At 39.9% G+C, this 12036-nt stretch overlaps 1 protein-coding gene across 2 annotated transcripts in view; it reads right to left on the bottom strand.

Annotated features, from left to right (window-relative positions):
* COPA (COPI coat complex subunit alpha) overlaps nt 1–12036 on the bottom strand; it is a 50553-nt gene that overhangs the window by 29106 nt on the left and 9411 nt on the right. For both annotated transcript variants that reach the window (XM_030842203.3, XM_030842204.3), the window contains exons 6-10: nt 11627–11736; nt 6323–6432; nt 4874–4973; nt 4138–4273; nt 3376–3458 (exon numbers count right to left, since the gene is read on the bottom strand). In XM_030842203.3, coding sequence (XP_030698063.2) covers nt 3376–3458; nt 4138–4273; nt 4874–4973; nt 6323–6432; nt 11627–11736 — 539 coding nt within the window. The remainder of the gene's footprint in view (nt 1–3375; nt 3459–4137; nt 4274–4873; nt 4974–6322; nt 6433–11626; nt 11737–12036) is intronic.

Here is a 12036-nt window from a genome sequence, read left to right as displayed (position 1 = left end):
AATCCCATTTACAATTGCATCAAAAAAGAATAAAAAACCTAGGAATAAATTTAACCAAGGAGGTAAAAGACCTGTATTCTGAAAACTATAAGACACTGATGAAAGAAATTGAAGATGACACAAATAAATGGAAAGATATACCATGCTCATGGATTGGAAGAATCAATATTGTTAAAATGTCCATATTACCCAAAGCAACCTACAGATTCAGTGCAATCCCTATCAAAATACCAATGGTATTTTTCATAGAACGAGACAAATACTCCTAAGATTTGTATGGAACCACAAAAGTTGCCAAATCACCATGGCATTCTTTAGAAAGAAGAACAAAACTGGAGGTGGTATGCTCCCAGACTGGAAACTATATTAGAAATCTATAGTAATCAAAACAGTATGATACTGGCACGAAAACAGACACATAGATCAATGGAACAGAATAGAGAGCCCAGAAATAAATTCATGCTCACATGGTCAATTAATCTATGACAAAAGAGGCAAAAATATACAATAGGGAAAAGGCAGTCTCTTCAATAAATGGTGCTGGGAAAACTGGATAGCTACATATAAAAGAATCAAACTGAACCACTTTCTTAAACCATGTACAAAAATAAATGCAAAATGGATTAAAGACTTAAATGTAAGACCTAAAACCATAAAACTCCTAGAAGAAAGTGTAGGCAGTAACCTCTTTGACATCAGTCTTAGCAATATTTTTTTGGATATGTCTCCTCAGGCAAGGGAAACGAAAATAAACACATGGGACTACATCAAACTAAAAAGCTTTTGTACAGCAAAGGAAACCACCAACAAAACAAAAAGGCAACCTACTGAATGAGAGAAGATATTTGCAAACAATATATCTGATAAGGGGTTGATATCCAAAATGTGAAGAACTCATACAACTGGGACTTCTCTGGCAGTCCAGTGGTTAAGACTCCACACTTCCACTGCAGGGGGCCCAGGTTCGATCCCTGGTCAGAGAACTAAGATCCCACATGCAGTGTGGTGTGGCCAAAAAAAAAAAAACCCAATCATAAAGAACTCATACAACTCAATATCAAAAATCAAATAAGCCAATTTAAAAATAAGCAGAATACCTGAATAGATATTTTTTCAAAGAAGACATATAGATAGCCAACAGGCACATGAAAAGGTTCTCATCACTAATCATCAGAGTAATGCAAATCAAAACCATGAGATACCACCTCACATCTAACAGAATGGCTATTATCAAAAAGACAAGAAACAGGGCTTCCCTGGTGGCGCAGTGGTTGAGAGTCCGCCTGCCGATGCAGGGGACACGGGTTCGTGCCCTGGTCCGGGAAGATCCCACATGCCGCGGAGCGGCTGGGCCCCTGAGCCATGGCTGCTGAGCCTGCGCTCTGCAACGGGAGAGGCCACAACAGTGAGAGGCCCACGTACCACAAAAAAAAAGACAAGAAACAAGTGTTGACATGGCTTTGGAGAAAAGGGAACCCTTGTGCACCGTTAGTGGGAATTTAAATTGTTGTAGCCACTTTGGAAAACAATATGGAGGTTCTTCAAAAAAATTAAAAATAGAACTACCATATATGATCCAGCAATTCCACTCCTGGGTATTTATCAAAAGAAAACAAAAACACTAATTCAAAAAGATATATGGGGCTTCCCTGGTGGCGCAGTGGTTGAGAGTCCGCCTGCCGATGCAGGGGACACGGGTTCGTGCCCCGGTCTGGGAAGATCCCACATGCCGCGGTGCAGCTAGGCCCGTGAGCCATGGCCGCTAAGCCTGCGCGTCGGGAGCCTGTGCTCTACAACGGGAGAGGCCACAACAGTGAGAGGCCCGCGTACCGCAAAAAAAAAAAAAAAAAGATATATGTACCCCAATGTTCTTTGAAGCACTACTTACAACAGCCAAGATATGGAAGTAACCTAAGTGTCCATCAATAGATGAATGGATAGAGAAGATGTGGTATACATATACAATGAAATATTACTCAGCCATAAAAAAGAATGAAATCTTGCATTTGCAACAGCATGGATGGACATGGAGGGTATTATGCTAAGCAAAATAAGTCAGAGAAAAATAATTACTGTATGATTTCACTCATATGTGGAATTTGAAAAACAAATGTACAGGGCTTCCCTGGTGGCGCAGTGGTTGAGAGTCCGCCTGCTGATGCAGGGGACATGGGTTCGTGCCCCGGTCCGGGAAGATCCCACATGCCGCAGAGCGGCTGGGCCCATGAGCCATGGCCACTGAGCCTGCGCGTCCGGAGCCTGTGCTCCGCAACAGGAGAGGCCACAACGGTGAGAGGCCCGTGTACCGCCAAAAAAACACAAAAACAAATGTACAAACAAAACAAAATAGAAACAGACTTTTTTTTTTTTTTGGTGGTACGCGGGCCTCTCACCGTTGTGGCCTGGTCTTATTGTAGTGATCGTTATGTATAAAAATATCAAATCAGGCTTTCCTGGTGGCACAGTGTTAAGAATCTGCCTGCCAATGCAGGGGACACGGGTTCGAGCCCTGGTCCGGGAAGATCCCACATATCGTGGAGCAACTAAGCCCGTGAGCCCCAACTACTGAGCCCGTACTCTAGAGTCCGTTAGCCACAACTATTGAAGTCCATGCGCCTACAGCCTGTGCTCCGCGACAAGAGATGCCACTGCAATGAGAAGCCCACGCACCACGATGAAGAGCAGCCCCCACTTGTCGCAACTAGAGAAAGCCTGTGTGCAGCAACGAAGACCCAACACAGCCAAAGACAAAAAAATAAAATTAAGAAAAAAAAAATCAAATCACTATGTTGTGAAACTAATAAAATATTTTAAGTTAATTATAACTCAAAATAAGTTCTATAAAGTAAGAGACATTGTTTTATGCACTGCTAGAATACCAGCACCCAGACTAGGGCTGATACTCAGTATGTATTTGCTAAACGAATGAATAAAACTCAGCTTCTAGCTCCTCAGTCTAGGAACCTCAAGTGTCCAGTATTAGCCTCTAAGTCTCCTAGGAACTAATCAAAGAGAATGGGCTTTAGGTGAATTCCCTGGAGGTCCAGTGGTTAGGACTCAGTGCTCTCACCGCCAAGGGCCCAGGTTCAATCCCTGGCTGGGGAACTAAGATCCCACAAGCCATGCGGCATGGCCAAAAGAAAAAAAAAAAGGGAGAGAATGGGCTTTATTATTAAATGAATTTTGGTGGATAAAGAACACTATACCAAGAAGGTAAGGGAGTTAAAAAGGAGAAAACCTTCAACTAGGTGGCTCTGAGACTTCTATTTTTCCTTGTCATCCTACTATGTACTTGCTGGAGACAAAGCTAATGGAGAATCACTCTCAAGTCTTATAAACTTTGAACCAAAGGAAAAAAGAAGAAATGGCCTTTACCTGCTGCAAAGAGGTTAAGGTTAGGGTGGGCAGCTAGGACCCAGAAACGATCATGGTCCCTGCGGAAGGTCTGAACCCCAGTCCTAGGAAAGTAAAAGGTACACAAAGAAAAATATTAATTTCCAAGGAAACTTCAGCCTATCACATACAAGAGTATTAAGTGGTAGGCCAGCACACTGATTAAAAAGCTAAATCAAGGACAGTGAACTGCATATTCTAAATAAAGACAGTCATGATAAATTCTACCAAGGAACAGAAAGAAGACTTCAGGGACTTCCCTGGTGGTCCAGTGGTTAAGATTCCAAACTTCCAGTGCAGGGGATTTGGGTTTGATTCCTGGTCTGGGAATTAAGATCCCACATGCCACGTGCAGCATGACCAAAGAAAAAAAAAAACAAAAAAAAAACAAAAGAGGACTTCAAACTGACTCTACTATTTTGATATTACAACTCGCCCCACTCATCATAATTTTCTACTGTACTGTTTTCATTTAATATTTCTTATTTCTGTAGCTACAGAAGAACCTGCTTAAATTTAGAGGAGAAAAAGAACATACACAGAAATTTCTATTTCATGGAAGATTTGTAAATGTTGGCTAACACTAGGTCCTTTCACGTTTTCATAATATGTTATTTGATTTTTCTACATGCTGAGGATGATGAGAAACAAAAAGTATTCTAATCTAATTTTTAAAAAGAGAGAGTAAGAGAGAGAAAGGAGCTTTCCCCTGGGTTTGGTCACACACCATTGTAACCCCCTTACCGCTTAGACATGTCCCAGACTCTGATACTCTTGTCTTCAGAATTGCTGAGGATCAACTCTTGGCGAGGGTGGAAGACAGCACAAGATACATTGTTGTAATGGCCCCGGCAGGTATCAACTTCCCATGCCTTTGATTCTGAAGGACAAAGAAGAATTAGGTCACTACAACTCCCTACTACTTTAAGTTTGGGATTTCAAATTATGACATCCTCTAACCAAATGCTAGGTATTACTACAAAATGTTAAGTTACCAACTCCTTTCAAATAGGGCAATTTTCTTCATTTAAGACTCTGAATCTTTACATATTTCTTTGTTATTTCATTCTCACCCTCTTATCAATTATAACACCTCTTCTCTGTCATTCTTTATCTCCTTACCCTGCTCTGTCACTAGCTGCCAATATAGAATAAATGGACTCTTCATGGGGCAGGAATGTTATCTGGTTCAGTCATCACTGTTATCTTCAGAACCCTGAACAATGGTTAGTACAAAGTAGGTACTCAATAAATATTTGTTGAATAAATGAATTCTTATTTTTAATTATGTTCACACTCCTCAAAATCAGGATGCCATCAAAGGAAAAAAAGGGAATAAGGCAATTGTCATGCTCCCAGGATTAGCTTAACAACCTAAGGTAGGAAAATGGGTCACTAAGTCTGGAAAACCTGGCTACTTCACCTTGCTGGCCAGCAGCCAATATTTTAGGTATGGTGATACTGTCACTGGTTCACTCACCGTTCATGCGCCAGATCTTCACTTGACGGTCATCTGCCCCAGATACAATGAGGGGCATAGTGGGGTGGAAGGCAGCCCAGTTAACTCCACGATCATGACCCTGTACAAAAAAGGTGGTTCTTCTAAACTAAAAAAGTCGTTCTTCTTTATATCTGTTACTCAAAGCAAACCAATGGACCATGCTAGTGGTTATAAACGATGTCTCTGATTTTTACTCTTCATGTGAAAAGACTCAAGGGACTGCTGCTCTAAGATCTGACCATGAGAATTACTATATCAATCTATCTAATATTATTCCCAAATTCTCATGGGAATTCCCAAATCCTTCTACTCCCAAATTCAGCTTCATTTGCATTTGGGATATGCTACCTTGTTTTGTTACTTGTCTACTTATATTTTATTTCTCCAACTAGTTATTAGCATCTCAAGAATAAAGCCAATTTTATAACTTAATGAAGAAATTCTCAAAGTGTGCTCAAGAAACTCTTAGATGAGCTCCAAGAACCTTTCAGGAAATCTGCAGGGTCTAAAACGATTTTCGTAATAACACCAAAACATTATTTGCCCCTTTCACTCTTATTCTCTCATGACTGCAGAGTTTTCCAGAGGTTACATGACATGTGATGATGTCACTGCTTTGGTGGCTAAAAGACTTTATCCTTATATAGTCCATGTTTTAAGAGTTCTTGGTTTTAATTTCAAATATGATAAAAATTGAGATATGCACATAAACAAAAACTCTCCGGGGTCCTAAATAACTTTTAAGTGTATAAAAAGGTCCTCAGACCAAAAAGTTTAAGAACTGCTGATTTTAAGATATCTTTTACCCTATTTGTAAGTTTATACTCTGTATCATAACAGAATCACAGATAAGGTAGTTTCGAATTAGCAGTATTTTTGAGAGGTACCATTCTGTGGTGAAAAGCAGCTTGGTTTGGAGTCAGACAGATCCAAGTTCAAAGCCTAGTTCTTCAACTTAGTAGACTTGTGTAGACTTTGGTAAACCACTTAATTTCCGTAAATCTCAATTTTTTCATCTGCAAAATGAGGTTAATAATATCTCTACCAGTAGATAGCTGTAAGGATTATTTTTTAAAATCTAGTTTGTTTCCCTTATGCTTTTCTATTTTCCCACCATGCATGCAAGTTATTTACACATGGTTGGTTCTCAATAACTTTGATGAACTATCCTCCCCTTCCCCTTCAAGAGGCTTGACAATGGGCTCTGCTTTGGGATGGTGATGGAGCTTATGCCAGCTTTCATGTTTATAAGGTAACATGACTCTCCCTCAGGTAGCACATAAGCTTCATTTCTCTGTTGGCTCACCCACTATTCTATTTTCAGTGCCTCAAACAGTGCCTGGCACTCAGTAAACCCTGCATAAGTCTTTGTTGAAGGAATGAATAAATGAACGGCATATTGTCACTGTTTCCCTGAGAGATAAGTACCTCCAGTACATGCTTCACCACTGCATCCGTAGTTCCAAACAGATCAACCCCAGTTATTCCTCTCACATCCGACTCCACTGCACCAGGAGACAAGTTTTTTTTCCTTAGACCTTTGAAGGGGTAAGGAGAGGGATGAAAAATGTAAACATAATGTTACCAAAAAGAGCACAGTGACAGAAATGCAGAAAGGTACAGTGATAGACTAACATTAAGGAAAAAGAAGGGAAAAAGAAATTTAGAGAGACTAAAGAAAGATGCAAGAGCTTCTATCTATCTCTTTCTAAAACCGTTCGAGGGACTTCCCTGGAGGTCCAGTGGTTAAGACTCCACGTTCCCACTGCAGGGGGCACGGGTTCAATCCCTGATTGGGGAACTAAGATCCTACGTGCCGTGCGGTGCAGCCAAAACAAACAAACAAAAAACAAACAAAAAAAACCTGTTCAAAATAGTGAAGTACATTCACTATCTTCTCTTCTCCTCCCTTAACAGACCCATTACTAGGACTTCTTCCCAGAGGAGGACAATCCAAACTTCTGACATAGCTAATTTCTTCAACAAACCTCATCTCAAGAGCTGTCTACTTGAGATAACACCCATTTCCATTCTTCAATATTCTTGAAATTTGGTCTCAAATGGTAAACATTCAATTTCTACTTTCAACTTCATGAAATCTATAGCAACTTTTCTTCTATCATCTCAAAAAATTTTAAAAGAAAAGTCATTTGGGGAGGACGCAGCTCAGTGTTTCTCAAACTAGAAGCTTCTAGGCAACTCATGAGGAAGTTCCAAAGGAGTTAAGGAAACTAAAACTATCAAATATAAAACAGCTTATTTGGTGGATGATACTGTAAAACTACAAATTGTGCAAAAAGTGTACTCATATCTTCTTCTTGACTCTTGAGCGTGGGACAAAAATTATTAAAACTGTCATATCCCTTTAAACACTTGCTCAAAAGACTGGTTATAGATCTGAATATATGTATCTTGCTATTAAAACTTTTGGAGACTAAAGGGAGAAATCAGCCCATAATTCAAAAACAACAGAAAAGGACTTCCCTGGTGGTGTAGTAGTTAAGAATCCGTCTGCCTATATGTATACATATAACAGATTCACTTTGTTATACAGTAGAAACTAACACAACATTGTAAAGTAATTATACTCCATAAAGATGTTAAAAGAAAATTAAAAGTAAAAAAAAGAATCCGCCTGCCAATGCAGGGGACACAGGTTTGATCCCTGGTCCAGGAGGATCCCACATGCTGCGGAGCAACTAAGCCCATGTGCCACAACTACTGAGCCCGTGTGCCACAACTACTGAAGCCCGTGCGCCTAGAGCCCGTGCCCTGCAATGAGAAGCCACTGCAATGAGAAGCCCGTGCACTGCAACGAAGAGTAGCCCCCACTTGCTGCAACTAGAGAAAGCCCACACACAGCAACAAAGACCCAACGCAGCCAAAAATAAATAGATAGATAGAAGGATAGGAAGAAACCAGACGAAACAAAACAAAAAAGATAAGGAGAGTCTTATTTGTATAGGGCCCACATTTATGGCTCAACCACAACCTGTCTTTAAAATTTGATATTTTGTGCTATAGTCAGAACCAAAATTACAGTAACACTACTACCTTACAGGTGAAAAGCACTTTGTGTTTTCAAAGCTGATCTGGGTAACGACGCTTCGAGGTAGGCAAGCAGGGATAATTATACCAGCTTACAGAGAGAAAATAGGATTGGGACTAAAATCCTATCTTTTGGAGTATTTGGGGGTGGGGGGAGAGGAAGATGAAACTACCTGGCACTTATAAAGTAAAAAGAACAAATATCTGTAATAGGGGGGAAATAAAAGCTATCACTTAAAATAAAACCTACATAGTTTTAAGCCTAAATTTTGGCACCTGTAAGAAAATACAAAAACTTAAGTTCAATGATTGTATTTATCTCCATTGTTTTAAAATGACAATGTATCTCTTCTAGTACAATGGCACCTAAACATCAGCATTAGAGAAGCAAGTGCCTAAAAGGACATGACAGTTTTAATTATCTTGTACTCTGTCCATGATAAGCATTTAGCCAACAGGTAGAAAGAAATAAAACCAATGCTTTAAAAAAAATTCATTCTCCTAAGGTTTCAAAAATACATCATCATAGGGATGTCTCCTTTCACTTATTTCATTTATCCCTTTAATGGGATCTGTCAACTTTTTAATGAGTCTGGTGCAGGAAACAGATTCAAAGGAAGATACAAAGACAGACAGCTGCGAGGAACTTCACCTCCAATAAGCTTCAACAAACACATTAAAAGGAAAGCTGTATGACAGAATGGAAGCCTTTGTTGCACTTGCTTGTAATGATCCAGGAAAAGGGGAAGAGCAAAAACAGAGAGATGAATAGTGACAGGCAGTGAAGATACTTAGAGAAGAAATATTTGAGCCTTCGACAAGCTACTCACTAGGACTGAACGACAGATGGAAAATTTCTACAGCAGCTACTCAGATCCAGAGGGAGGGGAGGACACACTCAGAATGGACCAGTTTGACGCACACTTCCCAGTGGGAACCAGGGGAAGTAGTAAAAAGAGAGGGATGAGGACAGGATTTGGCAGCAAATTAATACTTTTTTAGTAGTCATTTCAAAGATTAAGGCTGAATTATATGGGCTTGACATGCAAAAGTATAAGCACATTAAAATAATTTCACTGTCAGTTTACCTGGAAGCTCAAGCTAAAAAAGTAACCTATCTTTTAAATCTAGGTTGTAAATATATTCCCTTTTAAGCAAATATTTTTTGCCAGGCTAATACAAAAGATCAAGTTAAGCTAAGCCCTGTGGGTTAATCCTAATGGGAGGGGTATCAAGAAGACAGGTTTTCCTTTAAGACCTCTGTTTTCTTATTATTTACTTAGTTCAGAGAGTGTCCCCCTTCAAAGAGAGTCACTCAGAAAGATTAGAATTTTCACCAGTCCTCTAAATTTGAGGGTTTTTGTTCTCTGACTCAGAACTAACTTTTTCCCTCCTGGAAACACTGGAAATATTAACTCTGGTTCCTAACAGAGCTGACTGCTAATTTCTCTTCCTGTGTTCAGATTTATTTGAACCCAGGCAAAATAACTCTGCTAAAAAGAGTATGCTGACTTCCAGAAAAGGAAAGAATGCGTAAGTCTAACCAAAAGCTCCTTCCACTTGGTTAAATACCAAAGCATCTCCTTCCACTCTGGTTAAAGGGTTACTGGAAATCAAGAGAGTTGTGAATACAGAAAAACACTTAGAATGGTAAAGAGAGAATTAACATTAGTAACATTAGCATAAAATTTCAGTATCACATATGCTAGGTATAGCAATTGTAATGTTATTATATAGTAATCCATGCACTTCACACATTCAAGAGCAAGCATAAACCCAATGGGGTCAGACCCTCTCCCTCTCTTCTCTGATTTTAGGGCCTTTGATTCTGATGCAAATATGTTTTCCTACAAAAGTGAAGAAAAGGATTTCTTGCCTTGGGCATTTCATGATGACCAAAGAGAATCCATTCACCTAAGTGCCCCAAATTGCTTTAGCTAGGCCACAGGGAACCTGCTCTGCCAGAATCAGGTGGCATAAACAGTACTCTTAAGAGTGGAGCAGTATAAGGCCCCTCCAACCTGATGCACTATGAAAGAATTAAGCCCCAGTGGCCAAACCACCAGTCTATGCATGTAACAAATGAACTTCTCTATGATCTAGAATGGCATTACCTGTATACCATTCTTAGAAGAACTGAGAAAACAGTCACTCAAAGTGTTTGAGTAGCACATAATTCTCCCACAGATCCCCAGTTGGGAAAGGCTATTCTAAGTAATTGCCCCTGATCAGCTGGAACAGCATGACCCGGGATCCAACCCCATCAGGCTCCCATATCCTGAGACAGAGAGGGTGCTTTGAATGCGTGCACAGTGAAAAACCATGGAAAGCCATAGCTAGGTTACTGCGGGAGTGAAGAGTAAGCTCCCTGGTACTAGCAGTGAGGAGAGGACACAGGCTCACAGTGCCTGTACCTAACACCTTCTGCTGGCATGGCTGGTCACATCTGGGTGTACTTCAAAAAGCCTAGCCAGTCTGACGAAAAACTGCAATGGCAAAAGCCCTAGCAGAAGAGAGGACAACTGCCCTATCTCCAAGACAGTCTTGTTTATACCATTCCCTTCTAATTCTGAACCTTTGAAACTGCAAACACAGCATGATGCAGAGGTTCTACTTCCAACTGTCCTCATCTTCCCCTTGGCTTGTCTCTGTACTACATGAATCTTAAACACCTGCTATTATAACATTTCAAATGCTACACCCAGGAATCCAAATTGTCTATCTTGCTTGTTAAAACAGCAAGTATTATACTGCCCCAGCCCATCATGCCACAAGGGAGTTGGGAAAAGTTATCAACTTTCTTTATTACCACAAAGAACCAGGCAAGGACCTATGAGGAGTCCTTCCTTTTACAGAATGAAAACAGTGTTCTGTGGTCTAGTCATGGACCTTTCAGAGAATCCAATCTCTAAGAATTTCTAAGGCAACAAACAACTAGAAACAATTCAGGAAGTGATAAGTAAATTTAACTGGGCAGAGAACCATAGCGTTTAGAATTTCATTTCCCTATTCCATTTCTCAACAAAGCACTTCCATTTTTCCAGCATGTCAATCTCATAGGTACAGTCCTTCCTCTGCATTTAAATTCTCAGTTCTCCTCTATAAAGCACTAAAAATTTAAATCCTTATCCCAAAATCAAGACACTGTATACAAACTGTGAAAGGAGGGATTATGACAACACTCCAAAATCTACAAGTTATTTTTCATCCTAGAAGTCTGCCAGTTAAAAGGTTTTCTGGACGTGAAAATCCCTCGTCCAACCCTCATGCTCCTTACACTAGAAGATATATAATAGAAGGATTTTCCTATTTCTAAATGAAGCCACAGGATCCAAGAGCCCTGCTTCCCTGCACTAATCTACTCCCAAAATTTATTTTTGTCAAAGATTTTTTTTATTTTAGTGGAAAGCTCGATTCTTAATCAAATACTCCCTAAAACTGAACTAAAAGGTGAAATTTTCTTCAACGTAAAATGGATTTTCTAGAGCAGCCACTTTTCTTAGAATACCTCTAACACGAAGAACCGTCAAAGCAGATTTAATACCCTCAAAATCAAAGACACTATTACATGAGAACAGAATATTCTAAGTTTTCCTGTTCTAAGCCAACTACCCTCACTATTTTAAGCAATTGCAGTTTTGCGCCAGACACCACTAGGTTGTCCCCTGAACTTGGGCAGCTCACCAGAAATATCCCAAACGCGCACAGTCTGGTCCAGGCTGGCTGATACAACCAGGTCTTCTGAGGGGTGGAACTGAGCACACATTACATAATGATTGTGCCCCGTTAACACACTGCAAGAGGAAAAAAGAAAGACAATACCAAATTAGAGGCAGGAATCTACAGATTCCTACATGCTAAATACCATGTTCCATATTGAGCAGATGCAGGTCCAATTATACTTTTTTGGAGGCAAAGGCAAGTCATCCTAACAATTCTGAACTAATAATAATAAGCAAGGTCAGCTGTTCCAAGAGTGGCTCTCTTCTTGCCTGTAATGTTTTAGTATCTACATATTACTAACTTCAGGAGAACTGAAACTGTACAGCTTTCCTCTCAGATTAAAGATGCATTTAAATACTAAAATAAATGAA

This window comes from Globicephala melas, chromosome 1 (assembly GCF_963455315.2).
Source record: "Globicephala melas chromosome 1, mGloMel1.2, whole genome shotgun sequence".
NCBI lineage: Eukaryota > Metazoa > Chordata > Mammalia > Artiodactyla > Delphinidae > Globicephala > Globicephala melas.
The sequence above is the reverse complement of the archived record's forward strand: the minus strand, read 5'-3'. Positions and strand labels throughout refer to the sequence as shown.